The 21,504-nt window shown below is 50.5% G+C and overlaps 2 protein-coding genes across 3 annotated transcripts in view; one reads left to right on the top strand and one right to left on the bottom strand.

Moving 5' to 3' along the window:
• Nucleotides 1–11,963: 11,963 nt before the first annotated feature.
• tmem243b (transmembrane protein 243, mitochondrial b) overlaps nt 11,964–21,504 on the top strand; it is a 37,781-nt gene continuing 28,240 nt past the window's right edge. For both annotated transcript variants that reach the window (XM_072470949.1, XM_072470950.1), the window contains exon 1: nt 11,964–12,065. The gene's annotated coding sequence lies outside the window, so the exon portion shown is untranslated. The remainder of the gene's footprint in view (nt 12,066–21,504) is intronic.
• Nucleotides 17,260–17,625, bottom strand: LOC140387784 (histone H2B-like). Its single transcript, XM_072470913.1, has one exon. It carries the CDS (start codon nt 17,623–17,625, stop codon nt 17,260–17,262), a length of 366 nt encoding a protein of 121 aa, XP_072327014.1.

The raw sequence follows: 21,504 nt of genomic DNA, 5'->3' as shown, positions 1-21,504 counted from the left end.
CTATGAAGCAGCAGTGCTAACCACTGTGCCGCCATACCGCCCTCCTCTGGGACAACACAATGAGCAAATGACACAGCAAAATGATCATTCAAGAGGGCAAAATGAGTCTCCTTGTGAGATTCTGGTTAAAATGCTGACACCTGCTGCTGCATCCTCTGGCCAGGAACCACCCAGTCCAGAGAGAGTTGCTGCTGGGTGATATGCCGTGCAATTTGGGACGCAGGAGGTTACACCACGTGGACGGGGAAGGTTTCAGGGCCGACACAGACGGAATTAGGGTCACTCTCCTCTCCCTCCAACACTGACAACTCTACCTCATCCACCCCTTTTCTTACCACCGTTTTTAAAAATTGCTCTGCGTTCATTTATTGTGCCACTGGCCACCAAACGATTGTAAATTGTGCTTTGTTCTATTTGACTTTTCTTTGTTTTTTGGTGCTTATTAATATATTTATGCTTCCTGCCCAGATTTGTTGTTTATTTCAGTTGTGTTATTCAGTTAACTTGTACTGAAATGTTGTGTTTTGATGTTGTAACAAAACATTTGTAACAGTCTGGAAACTTTAGTGAAAACATAAATGTTTAAGGCATACAACATTTTGACGCCGCATTAACATTAAACTTAAGCAGCTACAGTGTGACATTTGGAATAAGAAATACCTCAGCCGTTCTGAATTTTTAGAAATAAAATATATTTAACTTTACGACAACAGTTTTGTTGCCTTATGTTTGAGACGAGGGAGGGACGGAGGGAGGGAAGAAAGGCGCTGTTATAACTGCCTGGAACCTATTGACTGGGGACAATTGGTTTACCCCATGGTTTATTTTAGGGTCCAATCGAAAACAGTCTAATAAAAGAAATTAACTCAGGGACAAATTAAAAGGGGCCGCTCCTGGCAGGGACACTGCCCAAAAGTAACAAAGAACAATGGAACTTAGCAAAAGATCAAATCAAAATGTGAGAAGAGGGTCATTACCCCATGGTACTTGGGGAATATGAGCTCCCCAATGAGAGGGTGGGGTGGGGTATTCATTAGCAGTGCTGTTGTATAACTAGAGTGGGTCAGTGTGGTACCGGCTAGAGAGAGAACCAGTAGTGAACTGTGTACATATTCATTTTTTTAATTTAAAAAAAATAATTTTTATTAAAGGTTTTCATCAATAACAAAATGAAAAAAAAACAACAGGGTTAAGTACAAAACACAATCTAGAAAAGCAACCCCCCATACCCCCTCCCCGTACATAAATAATAAACTAACATTAACACCCCAACTTAACACAACAGGTATATACACCCCCTCAGTGTAAATAACAAAAAACAATTATACAGTAAACCCCCCCCCCTCCGAACTGCTGCTGCCATTGACCAATGTCTATCATTCTGCCAGAAAGTCTAAGAACGGTTGCCACCGCCTAAAGAACCCTTGTAGCGACCCTCTCAAGGCGAATTTCACCCTCTCCAATTTAATGAACCCTGCCATATCACTGATACAGGATTCCATGTTTGGGGGGCCTCGCATCTTTCAACTGAAGAAGAATCCTTCGACGGGCTACCAGGGACGCAAAGGCCAGAATATCGGCCTCTTTCGACTCCTGCACTCCAGGCTCCTCTGCCACCCCAAATATTGCGAGCCCCCAGCCCGGTTTGACCCTGGATCCTACCACCCGTGACACCGTCCTCGCTACGCCCTTCCAAAATTCCTCCAGCGCTGGGCATGCCCAGAACATATGGGTGTGATTTGCTGGGCTTCCTGAGCACCTAACACACCTGTCCTCACCCCCCAAAAAACCGGTTCATCCTTGTCCCGGTCATGTGTGCCTTGTGCAGCACCTTAAACTGTATGAGGCTGAGCCTCGCGCACGATGAGGAAGAGTTCACCCTCCCCAGGGCATCTGCCCACGTCCCCTCCTCGATCTCCTCTCCCAACTCCTCCTCCCACTTACCTTTTACCTCCACCACCGAGGCCTCCTCCCCCTCCTCCATCACCCAGTAAGTTTCCAAGATCTTCCCCACTCCCACCCACCCCCCCGAGAGTACCCTGTCCTGTACTGTGTGTGGCAGTAGCCGCGGGAATTCCACCACCTGCCGTCTGGCAAACGCCCTTACCTGTAAGTACCTGAAGGTGTTCCCCGGGGGAGCCTGTACTTCTCCTCCAGCTCACCCAGGCTCGCGAACTTCCCGTCCACAAACAGGTCCCCCAACTTTCATATCCTTGCCGTGTGCCACCCCGAAAACCCTCCACCTGTTCTTCCTGGGGCGAACCGGTGGTTCCCCCGTAATGGGGTACACGCCGAGGCCCCAACTTCCCCCCTATGCCGTCTCCACTGCCCCCACATTTTGAGGGCAGCCACCATCACCGGGCTCGTGGTATACCTCCTTGGAGGGAGCGGCAGCGGCACCGTTGCCAGCGCCCCCAGACTCATACCCACACAAGACGCCGTCTCCAGCCTCTTCCATGCAGCCCCCTCCCCCTCCATCACCCATTTGCGCACCATTGTCGCATTGGCGGCCCAGTAGTACCCACAGAGGTTGGGCAGCGCCAGTCCCCCCCTATCTCTACTCTGCTCCAGGAACACCCTTCTCACCCTCGGAGTCCTTCGCGCTCACACAAACCCCATTATATTCCTGTTAACCCGCCTGAAAAAAGCCTTCGGGATAAACACAGGGAGGCACTGGAACAGGAACAAAAACCTTGGGAGCACCGTCATTTTGATTGACTGCACCCTACCCGCCAAGGACAGCGGCAACGCGTCCCACCTCTTGAACTCCTCCTCCATTTGCTCCACCAGCCTTGTAAAATTAAGCCTTTGCAGGGCCCCCCAGCTCCTGGCCACCTGGACTCCCAAATACCTGAAGCTCCTCTCCGCCCTTTTTAGTGGGAGCTCGCCAATCCCCCTCTCCTGCTCCCCTGGGTGAACCACGAACAGCTCGCTCTTCCCCATGTTGAGCTTGTACCCCGAATTCCCTAAAATCCTCATTACCTCCGGCATTCCTCCCACCGGGTCCGCCACATACAGCAGCAGGTCGTCCGCATAAAGTGACACCCTATGCTCCTCCCCACCCCGCACCAATCCCCTCCAGTTCCTTGACTCCCTCAGTGCCATAGCCCGGGGTTCAATCGCCAGTGCGAAGAGCAGGGGGGACAAGGGACACCCCTGTCTCGTCCCTCGGTGCAACCGAAAGTACTCGGACCTCCTCCTGTTTGTGGCCACACTCGCCAACGGGACCTCATACAACAGCCTAACCCACCTGACAAACCCTCCCCAAACCCAAACCTCTTCAGCACCTCCCACAGGTACCCCCACTCTACCCTATCGAAGGCTTTCTCAGCGTCCATCGCCACCACTATCTCCGCCTCCCCCTCCCTTGCCGGCATCATGATAACGTTCAAAAGCCTCCGCACATTCGCGTTCAACTGTCTTCCCTTCACAAACCCCGTCTGGTCTTCATGGATGATCTGCGGCACACAATCCTCAATCCTCGTGGCTAAGACCTTCGCCAGCACCTTGGCATCTACATTTAGCAAGGAAATCGGTCTGTAAGACCCACATTGCAGGGGATCCTTGTCCCGCTTCAGGATCAAGGAGATCAGTGCCCGGGACATCGTCAGGGGCAAAGCCCCCCCCCCCTCCCTTGCCTCATTAAAGGTCCTAACTAACAGCGGGCCCAACAGGTCCATATATTTTTTATAGAATTCGACCGGGAAACCGTCCGGCCCCGCTGCCTGCATGCTCCCTATCCCTTTGATCAGCTCCTCCAGCCCAATCGGGGCCCCCAATCCCGCCACCAGTCCCTCTTCCACCTTTGGAAACCTCAATTGGTCCAGGAAGCGGCCCATCCCTCCCTCCTCCCGTGGGGGCTCGGATCGGTACAATTCCTCGTAAAAGTCCCTGAAGACCCCATTGATGCCAACCCCACTCCGCACCACACTCCCTCCCCTGTCCTTAACTCCCCCGATCTCCCTAGCTGCGTCACGCTTCTGAAGCTGATGCGCCAGCATCCGGCTTGCCTTTTCCCCATACTCGTAAATCGCCCCCTGGGCCTTCCTCCACTGCACCTCCGCCTTCCTGGTGGTCACCAGGTCGAATATGCCTCTTCCTCAACAATCCTTCCTCAGGCTCCTCCGCATACCTCCTGTCTACCCTCACCATCTCCCCCACCAGCCTCTCCCTCTCCCCCCCCGCTCCCTCCGCTCCTTGTGGGCCCTAATGGAGATCAGCTCTCCCCTCACCACCGCCTTCAGTGCCTCCCATACCATCCCCACTCGGACCTCCCCGTTGTCGTTGGTCTCCAAGTACCTCTCTATACTTCTTCGCAACCGCTCGCGCACCTCCTCGTCCGCCAACAGCCCCACCTCCAAGCGCCACAGCGGGCGCTGGTCCCTCTCCTCCCCCATCTCCAAGTCCACCAATGCGGGTGTGGTCCGAAATGGTTATTACCAAATACTCAGTATCCTCTACTCTCGCTATCAGCGCCCTACTCAAAATGAAAAAGTCAATCCGGGAATAAACCTTATGGACATGTGAGAAGAATGAAAATTCCCTCGCCCCCGGCCTTGCAAATCTCCAAGGGTCCACCCCTCCCATCTGGTCCATAAACCCCCTCAGCACTCTAGCCGCCGCCGGCTTCCTACCCGTCCTAGACCTGGAGCGATCCAGTGCCGGATCCAGCAGTGTGTTAAAGTCTCCCCCCATTATCAGGCCCCCCACTTCCAAGTCTGGGATCCGACCCAACATACGCCACATAAAACCCGCATCGTCCCAGTTCGGGGCATACACATTGACCAGTACCACCCTCTCTCCCTGCAACTTACCACTTACCATTATGTACCTACCGCCATTATCTGCCACAATGCTCGACGCCTCGAATGACACCTTCTTTCCCACCAAGATCACCACTCCTCGATTTTTGGCATCTAGCCCCGAGTGAAACACCTGACCTACTCACCCTTTCCTCAGCCTTACCTGGTCTGCCACCCTCAGGTGTGTCTCCTGAAGCATAACCACATCCGCCTTGAGCCCCTTCAGGTGCGCAAACACGTGGGCCCGCTTAACAGGCTCAATCAGTCCCCTTACATTCCAGGTTATCAGCTGGATCAGGGGGCTACCCGCCCCCCTCCCCCGCCGACTAGCCATGACCCTTCCTTGGCCAGCCACGCGCCCGCACCCCACACCCGGCCCGTTCCCCACAGCGGCATACCCCTGTCTCGACCCCCCCCATTCGCTCCAGCTCCACCTTGACCATAGCAGCAGCAACTCGATCCCCCCCCACCCCCCGGCTAGGACCATCATAGCTGCTTTACTCCCCCCATTGCACTTCCGCAAGTCAGCTGACTCCTGCTGACCCCGGCCACTCCCGCCTCTCCTTCGACTCCTCCCATTGTGTGGCACACCCTCCTCTCCCGTTCCCCATCCATAGGCTCTCCCCTCCCCCTTCCATTCTAAGCGCGGGAAACAACCCTCGCTTCCCCGCCCCGGCCCCGCCCCCTACAGTCTTCAGCGCGGGAAAAAGCCCGCGCTTTCCACCTACCAGGCCCCGCCACCTCTGACGCAGCTCCTTTTACAGGCCCGGTCCCCTCACCCTCGACTCGGGCCTCCCCCTCCCCCGCGGGGCCCCATCTCACCGCCGTCCACCCCCCATGTTCCATTTACCTACCCCCCTCCAAGAGCCCCCCCGACCAACCCAACCAAAACAGTGCCCAACCCGCCCCAGCCACCCTCACCGACCCGAAAGAGAAAAACACAGAGAAAAAGAAACCCGGAGCAATACAAAGGCCCCCCCATCGAAAAAAAATAAACATAACATATCAACCGCAGTCCCCAATCTCCCATCCCGGCCCTCAATCTGTGTCCAACTTCTCGGCCTGAACAAAGGCCCACGCCTCCTCCGGAGACTCAAAATAATGGTGCCGGTCCTTGTACGTAACCCAATGTCGCGCCGGCTGCAACATGCCAAACTTCACCCCCTTCCTGTGCAGCACCGCCTTCGCTCGATTGTACCCGGCCCTCCTCTTCGCCACCTCCGCACTCCAGTCCTGGTATATTCGAACCTCCGCGTTCTCCCACCTGCTGCTCCTCTCCTTTTTGGCCCACCTGAGCACACACTCCCGATCGACGAACCGATGGAACCTCACCAGCACCGCCCGCGGAGGCTCATTAGCCTTGGGCTTCCTCGCCAGCACTCTATGGGCCCCTTCCAGCTCCAGGGGGCCCTGGAAGGGCCCCGCTCCCATCAGCGAGTTCAACATGGTGACCACATAGGCCCCCACGTCCGGCCCCTCCAGCCCCCCCGGGAGGCCCAGAATCCGCAGATTCTTCCACCTCGACCGATTCTCCATCTCCTCGAACCGCTCCTGCCATTTCTTGTGGAGCGCCTCGTGCGCCTCCACCTTTACCGCCAGGCCTAAGATCTCGTCCTCATTGTCAGAGATCTTTTGTCGAGCCTCTCGGATCGCCACCCCCTGGGCCGTCTGTGTCTCCAGCAGCTTATCAATAGAAGCCTTCATCGGCTCTAGCGGGTCCGTTTTAATCTCTCTGAAGCAGCGCTGGATACCCTCCTGCTGCTCCTCTGCCCACTGCATCCACGCTGCCTGGTCTCCGCCCGCCACCATTTTGTTCTTCTTCCCTTGCACCTTCTTCGGGTCCAGCACCACCTTTTTTGTCACCCCGCTCCTAGTTGGAGCCATATACTGACGGGGAACTGTTATAATCTCCTTCCCACACCGGGAAACGTCAAAAAAGTGCTGTTGGGGGCCCTGAAAAGAGCCCAAAAGTCCGTTTTTTGAGGGAGCCGCCGAATGTGCGACTTAGCTCCGCATAGCCGCAATCGGAAGTATGTACATATTCATGACAGGCAAAATAAACCCACTTGGAGATTCGAATGCCGTGCCCTCTCAGAGTGCATGTGCACATATCAGGTCCTCCACAGGGTTCTGACATGCATCTGTAGCCTTCTCTCTCGGAACGCCAGAAATTCCCAAGGAAGTTATGGCCCAATGTTTTATCATCAGAGGATTGAGGAGGGCATCTTTAACAGTCATGATAAAGCTCAACAAACAGCAGAACAAAACTTCTGAAAATCTGGAGAGATTTAGAAGGATATGGGTAAATTTGAGGCCCCAGCTGACTGGCTCAGTCCCATGCTGTGACAACCCTATTAGCAGGAATTGTCCTTATATCAGACGGGACAGCTCTGCATTGAGCTCTGCGGACCCAGACCCTATAAAGATAGTATCCCATAGCCACATATAATGATATAAACTTGAAAGCACAACTGGCTATTCAGCCCAACTGGTCTATGCATGTGTTTATGCTCTGCACAAGCTTCCTCACCTATTTTATCTGGCCCCAATAAAATAATCTTCTAGTCCTTCTCACTCATATCTCACTTAGCTTTATCTTAAGCACCTCCATGCAATTTGCCCCAACTACTTCCCGTGGTAGCTGGTTTCTAACTATTTCCAAGAGCCGGTGCAGACCTAACCATTTTGGATAAATAAGTTTCTCCAGAATTCCCTGTAAGACTTATTAGTGACTATCTTATATATTTGGTCCCTAGTTTTGAACTCCTCCACGTGTGGAAACATCTTATTTAATGATGATAATCTTTATTGTCACAAGTAGGCTTACATTAACACTGCAATGAAGTTACGGTGAAAATTCCCTAGTCGTCACATTCCGGCACCTGTTCAGGTACACAGAGGGAGAATTCAGAATGTCCAATTCACCTAACAGCACAAGTTTCGGGACTTGTGGGAGGAAACCGGAGCACCCGGAGGAAACCCACGCCGACACGGGGAGAACGTGCAGACTCCGCACAGACAGTGACCCGAGGCCGGGAATCGAACCTGAGACCCTGGCGCTGTGAAGCAACAGTGCTAACCACTGTGCTACCGTGCCACCCATTTCAAACTGCCACATCATTTTAAAGACCTCTATTAAGTCACCCCTCAGGTGCTGCTTTTTCCTTCTTGTTCGTCCTTCGAGGCGGAAATGACCATGTTCATCATCTGGGCTGTTTGGTCGGGTTCCAGTGGGTATGTGGGTGACTGCTGAGGCTGATCTGTGCCCGGGAGGTTCCACTGCAAATAAGACATGATGCCACGTTTTCTCTCTGCCTGACGTACGCTTGCTTTCGAAGGAGGTCGTAACGATTTTTATTTTGTTGTGTCCCTAAACCCTGGATGAGCTTCTCCAAGGACCAGAGGTCAATATCCAAACTCCTAAGGTGAAGCATTCAGCATGTCCCTGAATACCTTCTGTGAGCACCATTACAGAAATCCCCAAATTCAAGCTCCCCATCGAAGATTCACCTGAAGCAAATGCCAGACATTCTGGCTGCTTCCGGTCCAACACATGGAAACTATGGATAAAAAAATAACTTAACTGCTTGGAGTTTGTGCCGTAGGTTAAAATAGCAGGTCAATGACATCACTGCAGACTGATTTGTATATTGATGTGGAGATGCCGGCGTTGGACTGGGGTGAGCACAGTAAGAAGTCTTACAACACCAGGTTAAAGTCCAACAGGTTTGTATATTGAAAGAGGCTTTGTCCCTGGGAATTTATGCTTGCTGCCTGAAATTTAGATTTGGACTATTGTTGATAATCCAAGTTAAATAATTTGAGCACAGCAGTCATTTTTGTCAATTTTGAGTTAACAAATAATTTGAATGAAGCAACTTCAAATTAATATGCAGGTTACTAGGATAAGCACATGGGGTTTGAAGGCGGTGGCTCATTAAGTCCAACATTAAGCCTAGCCTACCAGCCCACCCCAGTCCCCTGTTACAATTGTACCAGCGGCGAGGGTAGCAGGTGACACTGGACTGCCAGCAGTGGCAATTACAGCCCACTTAACGCCCTCATCCAGAAATAAACCTGCCAAGTGGTCAACATGCCAGGTTTCCCTGTGGAAGCTGATGGTGGATTAGGGAGCGTGCAGTGGTCCCTCCAAGAATTCATAGAATCAAAGAATTTTACAGTGCAGAAGGAGGCCATCGGCCCATCGAGTCTGCACCGGCTCTTGGAAAGAGCACCCCACTTAAGCCCACACCTCCATCCTATCCCCGTAAACCATTAACCCTACCCAACCAAAGGGCAATTTAGCATGGCCAATCCACCTAACCTGCACATCTTTTGACTGTGGGAGGAAACCAGAAAACCCGGTAAAACCCACGCAGACATGGGGAGAACGTGCAGACTCCGCACAGACAGTGACCTAAGCCGGTATCGAACCTGGGGTCTTGGAGCTGTGAAGCAACTGTGCTAACCACTGTGCTACCCTAAATTTCCTCTTGGGCTCATTGCAAGCCCCCCCACCCCTGCAAGGTGTACACATTCCCCCTCCCCCTTTGCAGGTCTTACTCCCCCATAGCCTCTCAAACTCCAGCCACCCGCCCCTCAGCGGCCCCTCTCGTACCCATGCAAAGCTCTATCTATTCCGCTGCAATTCGCCTCCTCGCCACCTGAGTGCAGTATCAGCCACTGGGTGGGCTCCTCAACATTTTAACCAGAAGGCCGAGGGGGGCAATAGTGCCCCTACAGTTCAGCCCATGATATAAGGAATAGGAGCAGGAGTTGACCAGACAGCCCCTCAAGCTTGCTGCACCAATCAATAAGGTCATGGCTGACCTTCAACCTCAATGTCACTTTTCTGCACTGCCCCATATCACTTGATTCCCTTAGTATCCAAAAGTCTATTGATCTCATCAGATAGGAAGGAATTCAATGGATTGCAGGCCTACCATACTTGGTGGGGCATTTTAATATACATCACAGTACATAAGGGAAAAATTGAAAGATTTACAGGCTGTATTTTTAAATTGAAGCTTGTTTGGGATGTGGGAGTTCCAGTAACCTGTGCTCACCTGATGTCTGTGTGTCTACGTATTTACATTGTGTATATATCCGGTGTCCTATATTTTTCATGTATGGAGTGATCTGTCTGGATTGCACGCAGAACAATGCTTTTCGCTGTATCTCGGTACATGTGACAATAAATCTATTTTTATATAAATTTAGAGTAGTCAATTATTTTTCTAATTAAGGGGCAATTTAGTATGGCCAAACCACCTAACCAGCACATCTTTGGGTTGTGGGGGTGAAACCCACGCAGACACAGGGAGAATGTGCAAACTCCACACGGACAGTGACCCAGGGCCGGGATTTGAACCTGGGTCCTCAGCGCTGCAGTCCCAGTGCTAACCACTGCGCCACATGCTGCCCAGACAATAAATCTAAGTAAGATGTTTATCCTAAAATTAGCCAGCCCTCCATTTATTTCCCTCCAATAGGGAATATATCTATACCATGTAATGAAATATTACGTCACAAAGATAAGGAATCCCACCCAGGCCACCTTTGAAGTGTTGTAATTGGATTAGTGCTGTTATCTGACTTAAGATGATTGACAGCAATATGGTGACGAAAATAAAAAGTGCAACATTTGTATTATTTTATGAGCCCTTCCATCTACAAATCCTTTCCCTGAAGGCATATTTGCTGCAATAGCTGCACAAATCACACAACCATTTCATGCAAATAAAACCTGTGCCAGTGTAAACAAACACAAGACAGCACATCGCTCAATGTCACAAAGCTTGTGTTAGAGGAAAGAAGGAGAATCATGGGCAGTTCAACCTCAAAATGAAGAGGGCTGAGAGGAGATTTGAATAGAAGTGTGGATGGGGATAATGAATAATATATCAAAAGTAAATCCAAAAACATGCAGAACAAGTGAAGAGGGCACTCACTGGAGCGTGTATGTTTGCATGTTGTATTAACTAAACGTTATTACAATTACACATTTCTTCCTTGAGGCTTTTCCCAGCCTGATTGATGCTTTGTAACTGCAAAACTGATCAAATAAGTCCTTTTATCTCACTGAAGAGGCTTCAGACCAATCCACATCTAATACCTGCTCTGAAAAACTGCTCACATTTTGATAGCTGTGGCAAATTCCACCACAGAAGTTGAGTCAATCCGCATTTTAAATCAAGTAACAAAATTCTAACTAAAACAGCCCGCAACGTTCTAAAAAATAAGACAGTTTTGTCCTAACTCCCAATATTAATGGATCCTTCAAAAAATTCCAGGATCCAGGCACCTATTTTCACCAAAACTAGTCAGTTCTTCCTTGGGCCACATCGTATCTGTACACCAAGTTCTGTTGAGATCGGTCCAGTAGGCTTTTAGATATTTGTTTGCAGACAAACAGAAGTGGAGGTCCTGTGGCACAATGGGTAGTGTTTCTGCCTCTTCACCAGATGCTCTTGGTTTCAGCCCTACTGGAACTTGGTGGGTAAGGATGTGGCGTTGATGAAAGAGTTGAGCATCAACTTGTAAATCCTTCCCAATGGCAGGCAGTAAGAGTGATAGAGATTCCTTGTCAGCCATGTGATGGAAAGAAGTTGGAGCCTCTACCATCACTATCCATAGCTCTGGGTAACATCGTATTGTAAGCATGAATATTGTCGCAGTAAACTGAGCTCCTTGGGTGGCTGAGCGGCTCAGTTGATTGGATGGCCTGCATGGACCTGGAACTAGACATGGACCTCGACACACCTGGACCTGCATCTGGACTCACCTGGACCTGGACTCACCTGGACCTGGATCTGGACTCATCTGGACCTGGATCTGGACTCACCTGGATCTGGATCTGGACAGACCTGGACCTGGATCTGGACTCACCGGGAACTGGATCTGGACTCACCTGGACCTGGACTCACCTGGACCTGGACCCGGACAGACCTGGACCTGGATCAGGACTCATCTGGACCTGGATCTGGACTCACCTGGACCTGGATCTGGACTCACCTGGACCTGGGTCTGGACTCAACTGGACCTGGATCTGGACTCACCTGGACCTGGATCCGGACTCACCTGGACCTGGATCTGGACTCACCTGGACCTGGGTCTGGACTCACCTGGACCTGGGTCTGGATGTGGTGACGTTGCCTTTAAGCGCCGCCCCTTTAAGGATCGCTGACGTCGCGCATTTTGTGTTTGGCCGACAGTTTGAGCAGCGGGGCGGCGGCGGTTGGAGCGGAGCCGGGAGCGCGGCCGGTGAGTGGGTGAAGCCGCGGGCGGGGGAGGGCGGAACCCGGGCGGGGAGAGCCCCCTGACCCCCCCCCCAACCCCCCTGTACCCGGCTCACTGAGAGGCCCGAGGCGGCGGCGGGGCCCGGAGTCAGCGTCCTCCCTGCCCCCCCTTCCCCAGGGTCAGGGTCCTCCCTGCCCCCCCTTCCCCAGGGTCAGGGTCCTCCCTGCCCCCCCTTCCCCAGGGTCAGGGTCCTCCCTGCCCCCCCCCTTCCCCAGGGTCAGGGTCCTCCCTGCCCCCCCCCTTCCCCAGGGTCAGGGTCCTCCCTGCCCCCCCCCCTTTCGTCAGGGTCAGGGTCCTCCCTGCCCCCTCCCCAGGGTCAGGGTCCTCCCTGCCCCCTCCCCAGGGTCAGGGTCCTCCCTGCCCCCTCCCCAGGGTCAGGGTCCTCCCTGCCCCCTCCCCAGGGTCAGGGTCCTCCCTGCCCCCTCCCCAGGGTCAGGGTCCTCCCTGCCCCCTCCCCAGGGTCAGGGTCCTCCCTGCCCCCTCCCCAGGGTCAGGGTCCTCCCTGCCCCCTCCCCAGGGTCAGGGTCCTCCCTGCCCCCTCCCCAGGGTCAGGGTCCTCCCTGCCCCCTCCCCAGGGTCAGGGTCCTCCCTGCCCCCTCCCCAGGGTCTTGGTCCTCCCTGCCCCCTCCCCAGGGTCAGGGTCCTCCCTGCCCCCTCCCCAGGGTCAGGGTCCTCCCTGCCCCCTCCCCAGGGTCAGGGTCCTCCCTGCCCCCTCCCCAGGGTCAGGGTCCTCCCTGCCCCCTCCCCAGGGTCAGGGTCCTCCCTGCCCCCTCCCCAGGGTCAGGGTCCTCCCTGCCCCCTCCCCAGGGTCAGGGTCCTCCCTGCCCCCTCCCCAGGGTCAGGGTCCTCCCTGCCCCCTCCCCAGGGTCAGGGTCCTCCCTGCCCCCTCCCCAGGGTCAGGGTCCTCCCTGCCCCCTCCCCAGGGTCAGGGTCCTCCCTGCCCCCTCCCCAGGGTCAGGGTCCTCCCTGCCCCCTCCCCAGGGTCAGGGTCCTCCCTGCCCCCTCCCCAGGGTCAGGGTCCTCCCTGCCCCCTCCCCAGGGTCAGGGTCCTCCCTGCCCCCTCCCCAGGGTCAGGGTCCTCCCTGCCCCCTCCCCAGGGTCAGGGTCCTCCCTGCCCCCTCCCCAGGGTCAGGGTCCTCCCTGCCCCCTCCCCAGGGTCAGGGTCCTCCCTGCCCCCTCCCCAGGGTCAGGGTCCTCCCTGCCCCCTCCCCAGGGTCAGGGTCCTCCCTGCCCCCTCCCCAGGGTCAGGGTCCTCCCTGCCCCCTCCCCAGGGTCAGGGTCCTCCCTGCCCCCTCCCCAGGGTCAGGGTCCTCCCTGCCCCCTCCCCAGGGTCAGGGTCCTCCCTGCCCCCTCCCCAGGGTCAGGGTCCTCCCTGCCCCCTCCCCAGGGTCAGGGTCCTCCCTGCCCCCTCCCCAGGGTCAGGGTCCTCCCTGCCCCCTCCCCAGGGTCAGGGTCCTCCCTGCCCCCTCCCCAGGGTCAGGGTCCTCCCTGCCCCCTCCCCAGGGTCAGGGTCCTCCCTGCCCCCTCCCCAGGGTCTTGGTCCTCCCTGCCCCCTCCCCAGGGTCTTGGTCCTCCCTGCCCCCTCCCCAGGGTCAGGGTCCTCCCTGCCCCCTCCCCAGGGTCAGGGTCCTCCCTGCCCCCTCCCCAGGGTCAGGGTCCTCCCTGCCCCCTCCCCAGGGTCAGGGTCCTCCCTGCCCCCTCCCCAGGGTCAGGGTCCTCCCTGCCCCCTCCCCAGGGTCAGGGTCCTCCCTGCCCCCCCCCCCTTCCCCAGGGTCAGGGTCCTCCTTGCCCCCCCCCCCCTTCCCCAGGGCCAGGGTCCTCCTTGCCCCCCCCCCCCTTCCCCAGGGCCAGGGTCCTCCCTGCCCCCCCTTTCCCAGGGTCAGGGTCCTCCCTGTCCTGCCCCCCCTTCCCTGGGGGTGATGGTCCTCTCTGACCCCCCCCCCTTCCCAGGGGGTGAGGGTCCTCTCTTTCTACCCCCCCCCCCTTCCCTGGGGGTGAGGGTCCTCTCTGACTCCCAGTCACCTGGTTTCTCCTCCCCCCAAATCTCTGACCCAGTGTGCTGAAGCTTCTCTTTCTGCCTGGTTCAGCGGTTTGGCCCAGTGATGAGGATGTTGAAGTTGTTTTAGCGGCTGTGTTGGTCTTTTCTGCACCCCCAGTCTATGTTGTAAATTTTGAAAATACCTGTCTGTTACAAAAGCAATGTGTAGAGTGGACAGGGCGCTAATCCATCTGTTTGCTCGTTCCATACCACAGTTTAAATTGAATCCAATGTCCCCACAAAAGAGAGATACTGGATTCAAGCTGAGAAGAGCAGGTATTAAACTTGTTCGTACACTTGATCTTATTCGAAAGGCCGAGAGGTCTTCTCCCAAAAAACACAACTTGTTCAACCGCAACAGCTGCTCTCCAATCTGACCCAATACATCAGGGTTTTTCAAACCCGCTGATGAGTTGTGGGTGGGTGTTGGGAGGGTGGCAGAGCGATCGGTCGCAGCTTTCCTGATTGCGGGAGAAGTGCCCAACGACCGCGACGGGCATTTAGGAATGTCAGCCGTGATCGGCCTTTAAATACAAGCAATGCAGTCTTCCTGCCATAAGCGATGGCAGAGAGTAGGTCATGTGCCTGGCTGATACGCTGACGTTATGCACTCTGCACGTTTGTGTTTTTGGTGCAAAATCATGGAGGAGAGATTTCTCCACTTTCTAGCTGCAAGCAAGAAACAGGACTGTGAGGAACTGACGATGGATCGTTTTGTCATAAGGAAGAGAGGGCCTGAGACACAAACAGGCCAGGATCTCAACTGAATCTGCTGGCGAGAGCTGCACAGGAGAGTCCACGGCAGGACAAAGCCGTTGTAGTGTGAGCTGTATACAGAGCTCCAGGGTCTTTGGTGAACAACCTACAGAAGAAACTGAAATCAAGAACAAAACCGTATGAAGATGAATACTTAAGATATGGCCTTGTTAATTGTGCCATTGCAAATCAGGATGCAAAGCCCATGTGTGTTATATGCAGGGAAGTAGTGACAAATGAAAGTTTAAAACCCTCAAAACATCTGAGGTATTTGAAGACGAAACATAGAATCCCTACAGTGCAGTAGGAGGCCATTCTACCCATTGAGTCTGAACCAACTCTCTGAAAGAGCACCCTATCTAGACACGCCCTATCCCTGTAACCCCGTGACAGCTCATTACAAACACACTACAGGTTGATTAGAATGTCAGCATTCTGAAGTAGCATTTCCGAGGAGTATCCAGTGCTGAGTAAATGAACACTTTCTGCCCTTCACAATGACCTACATATGCAAGGTTGAATTTACTTACTCGCAAAGGTGACGACAGCGCAAAGGAACCGGCTGAACCCTGCACCTGATGTGCACATTGCCCTCTCCTCCTGTGAACCTGATTGGAGTCAGATTGTGAGGACCAAACAGGCTCACCTGTCGCATAAAGGTTATGGCGAACGGCTTGGGTCATGAAAGTCAGCTGTTATGGGCCCGAAGGTCAGCTGGTTGATAAAAGTGGGTCTGGGGGAGGGGAGAGAAAGAGTTTGAAAAACACTGCAATACATGGAGCCTGCTGCCCCCCTGCCCCCCCAGGTTCAGTCAGCAGTGCTGAGCTGGTTTATTGTAATAAATGTATTGAGCTCACCATGTGAGATTTATTCTGTAAGCCTCATGTTGGCTGGTTGTGCTGATTTCCCTTTATGGTCATCGACTGGTGAAGTGAGAAATGTGTTTTTGAGTTTGTTGAAACACCTTTCTCTTGGCTCACTCAGCTGTGTTGATTTCTGTTGCTGCTGCTTGAATGTGATACAATACTTAGTATAAAAAACACTCGGCAGGTCTGGCAGCATCTGTGAAGAGAGAAACAGCCTTTTGACAAGAACCTTTTGGTATACCGGCTTGTTTAACCTGTTGCTCAAATTTTTAACATACTTTGCTTTACCGGGGTAGTTTGTGGAAGAATAGTACTTTTCAGGTCCAAATGTGACTGTCTTTGGTTCAGCAAACCGCTTCACACTGCTACCACACTGGGCTACGCCTGCTAGTTTCCATTAACTGAGTTCTGCCTACTAACCGGGTTCTGCCTACTAACCGGGTTCTGCCTACTAACCGGGTTCTGCCTACCACCCAATTGAGCAACATCTTATATGAATTTCAGTACTTAGGCCGTACATCCGTACTGTTAGATGTGATTGGGAAGCTTGGGAAGCATTTGGTGAATAATCACAAATGCACCTGCAGTTACACTAACAATCTGTTTACGGTTGAATTCATAACGTGGCTCATTGATACTTGGTGGAAGTGACATACATACATATGCGGGGATCTGTTCCCCTCAACAACAAAAAATGTTCATGCTGTGCTCCTTTTTGAATTAGCTGGGAGTTTGGAAAGCCTGGAGTTTCCTGCTGTTATTTCCATGGCAACGTATTGGCAGATCAATTTGCCAAACAATCTCTCCGTAGTATAAATTGTGACTATTTGAAATTTGGTATTCTTGTATCTGTCGTGATGAGTGCAAGGTTAAAAACTTTGTCAACATATCTCTTTTCAGTAGTTTTTTTTCTCTGCCTTCTGGTGCTACCAGATCAGTGGTACTGGGAAACTGTTTTGCAATCTGCTGACCACTTACAGATATTCTACTTTCCGTGGCGCTATTAGTCTGAGAAAATGTTTGGGGCAAATTATTCCAGTTTGCCTATACATTGATTTTGTATACCAGCCTGTTTAACGCTCGGTTCTGTTTGTAATGCATGCCGCTCTCTGAAAAATGTTTTTTGGCAAGTTTTCGGACTGTGGAAGCAGTAGATACACGTTGAAATTCATCCATTAGGGAACAAATGAGGGAAAAATAGCATCTCCTTTACAGTGAGAGTTGCAGGTTGCAATGCTACTTTATACTTTTACACAAAAGGTTTGCATTTATTTTACCCTGACTCTACCTTCTCTATTCAGCTGCGATTTTACTGTGCTACCTTGTGAGATATCAGCCTTCCATCACAATGCTTCTATTTTACTCTTCTGACTCTGTTAGGTCTGGCTAGAAGCTGAGCTGACCAATCCAATCTTGGCTTTCAAAGTCCATAATAAAATGACGGCACCACACCCAGACAGACCAAGGTACATCAGAACTGTCAGAACAGTGTACAGTTTTACTTGGAGCTGGTGTCCTTGGTCCCTGCCTTTGGCCCTCCCGACACAGCGTGCTTGGCCAGTTCCCCGGGCAGCGGCAGCAGACGTGCAGTGGGCTGGATCTCCAGCGAGCTGATGGTGCTGCGCTTGTGGTAATGTGCCAGGTGGGAAACCTGCCTGCGATATGCTCTAAAATGACGTTGATCAACAAGTTCATGATGCCCATGGCCTTGGGAGGAGATGCCAATTTCAGAATGAACCTGCTTCGTCACTTTGTATGTGGAGATGGAGTGACTCCTCGACTTCCTCTTCTTGTCGCCCTTGGTTGGTGTCTTCTTCTGGGCTTTCTTGGTGCCCTTCTTGGTCGGAGCAAACTGCAGACACATTGAAGGTGAAGCTGATAGTGGGTAATGCTGGCTGTCAGCTGCACTTTCAATCTTTTGTGGGCAATTGAAGAAGACAATTTATGTAAATGGTTAAAACATTGTGTGAGTACATGTGCACTGTTGAAAAATAAAGTTCACCCGTAAAGCTGCAAAGCCTGAGACACCAAGAAAATAGGTTCATTTATTGAAAATAGTTGATCTTAATAACGGCATTAAGAGAGCTGTAGTTGCCATTGGTTGTTGTGGTTTGGGGGTGGGGGTGGGAGGGGGGGGGGGTGACTATTCCTATCCCAATTTTGCTATTCACCTGTTGCTGGATGGGGAGGAAAACATGACTCTGGCTGTGATGACCCCTGTAGTTGAATAACCTCCTAGCTCTTAATGCTCATATTTTGGAAGTACCTGACCACTTTGGAACCATATTCGAGGAGATAATGCCTTTAGGAAGAGAGGAGAATAATCTTTTTACATGGAAATGTGAACATACCTTTTTAGGATGGAAATCTGAACATTTTGTGCTGAGGGTTCTTTTGTGATGCTCTGTTTGCTGTCTCTTGTTGTCCACTGCTTTAATTCTGTAATGTTCTATTTCTCTTTTTCATTCTATTCTACTTTATTTCCAAACACTCACTTTGTTTCTCTGTTCCCTTGGGTTATGATTTTGTATCCCTTCTCTCTCTCATTGTAGTTCCTCTTTGTTTTGATGTGAATTATAGTACACATACAGGCATTTCACTATCCATGGGATGTTAAAGAACCACACCAATCTGTAAAGCAATGCAATGTACGTCAGATTTTACTTTTTAAAATAGATGCCTACCTAAAAACATTTATTTCCCTGATCGGAGGAATATCAGTGCTTGTTTATAGAAAGTAACTACTTATTAAGTCACAGTCTCACAAATTGTCAATTACACCTCCTTTACTGACCTGTTGTAAATCACTACCTGTTGAAATTTGTGAAATGTGAACACCACAGTTTTGTAATTGTTCCATGGCTGAATTTAAAATTTGCAAATGCTACACAGATGAAATGTTTACACGTGCAATTTTATTTTGTTGCTCTATTTAAATGCATTAGATTTCTTTTTAAAGATCAGTTATTTTTATGGAAGTATGTCTATGAAATGTTTACTACATTACAGCACTGACCATACTTCAGAAAGCGTGTCATTGGCTGTAAAGCGCTGTATAAATGCAAGTCTTTTCATTATTTTGCACAGTAAGAGTGTAAACAAATATGTTGGAAAAACATTGATTTAGTAGGATAGTTTGTTTATTTTGTTGAAACTAAAGTTGCTGCAAATAATTTGTTAATTTTCATTATAGATCTGGCATTTTGATTAATGCAGGTAGGAGAGCAAAGCAGTAAATACTATGCTGAATATTGAAGGACTTGTGCAATCAAAGCCCTCACTAGTTTTCTGTAGTATTGTGGCACTAGACTAACCTGGACATTTCGGTGTGTACTTGTACTGTGGTGTGGACTGGTTTGATCCTGCCTTTTTGCATATGTCAATTTGATGCAAAGAGTGAGAAATCTGCACAGGAATTATCCCCACTGCTAAATTTGTGAGACCCTTTGTTCACTTAGATGGCCCAAGTTGGGTAGAACGGTGGCACAGTGATAATCACTGCTGCCTCACAGCGCCAGGGACCCACGTCCAATTCTGGCCTTGGATCCCTGTCTGTGTGGAGTCTGTGCGTTCACCCCGTGTTTGCGTGGGTTTCCTCCGGTGCTCCGGTTTCCTCCCACAATCCAAAGATGGGCAGGTTAGGTGGATTGACTGTGTTAAATTACCTCTTTTGTGTCTAGGGATGTGCAGGTTAGGTTATGGGGTTACTGGGATGGTGGGGAATTCTGGGTAGAATTCTCATACGAAGAGTCGGTGCAGACTCAGTGGGCCGACGGGTCTCCTTTTGTGTTGTAGGAATTCTATGAAGTTGGACTGCACGCCTAATCTATAGTGTCCCCTCCCCCTCCCACCCCAGCCATTTACCTGGAAGCTGCTGAGTAGCCTGAAATTGGAGTCTTTGCGGAATGTGTTGATCAATTGCCATTGATTTCAGACCTCTAGGTTTAAGTACATGCTAATTAGGTTGATTAGTTCAGGTTTTGAATGTGTTATATTGAAAACTTTGTATGTTTCAGATACCTAACAACTGTGGAATTAGTGATAGATGCTGTTGCTCTTCTCCATCTCCCTGTAACCCAAGATGTAATTTATGGGTTTAAAGGACAACAGTAACTTGTTACTTAGCTGAATCATCAAATGTGTTTTATTTGTGAGATGGTGGATTTTTCTGCTGCTTTTTCTTTGTTGAAAGGTAACAACAGTCTTGAGGGGGGTCCCAATCAGCCCATGTGATCTGAACCTTGCAGAATATTAACTGTAATCTTCCCATTACAGCATCTGTTTGTAATGGTACATGCTGCCATTGGTGTAGTGTTAAAGTTAGGTATTATAAATTGGATGTGGATATTTGATTCTGTAGTGAGACATGTTTTTGAAATGCTAACTCACCATCTGAATGGTTTATTATAAATGCAACCCTAAGTGATTACAATTTTGTCAGTGACTAGGTGCAGGGACATTTTTGAGAAAAATTGGTAAACTTGAAAAGTAGCACAAAAGAAAATTGGAAAAAGCCATTGAAGAGTAAAGGGACAGCAGGGTGTCTTGGCAGGTACACATCCAACTTCAAACTGTAATCTTCGCTGTCCAAAAATAACTTCCTGAATTTTTCTCATTAGCTATTACTTTATCTGCTCAATTAGAATTACTTTATCTGCTCAATTAGAATTACTTTATCTGCTCAATTATTAAGCAGGGTTATTATTGTAATTAGTACAGAAATATCCAGAATGTTTGATAAACTCCAGTTGTGTCAGTTTAATTTAGATATTTGCAATTTGCTGTTGTAAATGTGCTTTGATGTTGCAAGGCACCTTGACCCATTAGTACAGCACACAGGTTGTCATCCAGCATATGCTGTGCTGCACAGTACTTGGGAAGAAAAAAACATCAAAATAATACTTGCATTTATATATTGCTAGGATTACAGCTAATTAAGTATTTTAGAAGTGCAGTCACTTGACTGTAATGTGGCAGCCAGTTTGTGCACCATGAGCTTTTACCAACAGCAATGTAATAATGACTGGATAGAGGGTATTCTGATTTTGTGATGTCGATTTGAGGGATAAATATTATCCAGGATATTGGATATCCTTGGATAATAAATATTATCCAGGATATCCTTGCTCCTCCTTGGTTTAATGTCTTGTCCAAAAGAAATTGTGCTTCCAACAGTGCAGCACTCCCTCAATAGAGTGTCAGCATATATCTTGTGCTTAAGTTTCTGGTGTGAGGCTTGAACACAACCTTCTGAGTCAAGCAAGAGTGCTACCAACTGAACACAGCTGATACTAGAGATTATGGATTATGGTCTAAACCAGTGACTTTTACTGATTTAAAATATGCAACAAAGTAGAGCTTAGTATGCTTCTCATTGTTTATTTAATTATCCAGTTTTACAGGAGTTCATTTAGTCCTTTTGTGCCAACTCCCTGAAAGAGAAGTCCTTCATGTTGCCCTGCCCGTGCTGTGGCTGCAGCAACCCTGTACATTCCAGTTATGAGCTGCTGTGTAAATGGGTGACCAGATTTCAATCAAGAGGAAAAGGAAACCACAGCCTTCCGGAAGATCTTAGCCGTGAAATATTGATTGCTTTGCATCCCCCATCTTCAGATAGCAAAGGAAACAAGACGTAGACATTTAGAAAGGAAAAAAATCTTTAAAACTAGACAGCCGAATTATCAAACTTCCCCTTAATTCCTTTTGTCATTTCTTCTGTTTGTGGGTTAACCATGTATAAAAG

The sequence above is a fragment of the Scyliorhinus torazame genome, chromosome 13 (assembly GCF_047496885.1).
Source record: "Scyliorhinus torazame isolate Kashiwa2021f chromosome 13, sScyTor2.1, whole genome shotgun sequence".
Classification (NCBI taxonomy): domain Eukaryota; kingdom Metazoa; phylum Chordata; class Chondrichthyes; order Carcharhiniformes; family Scyliorhinidae; genus Scyliorhinus; species Scyliorhinus torazame.
The sequence above is the reverse complement of the archived record's forward strand: the minus strand, read 5'-3'. Positions and strand labels throughout refer to the sequence as shown.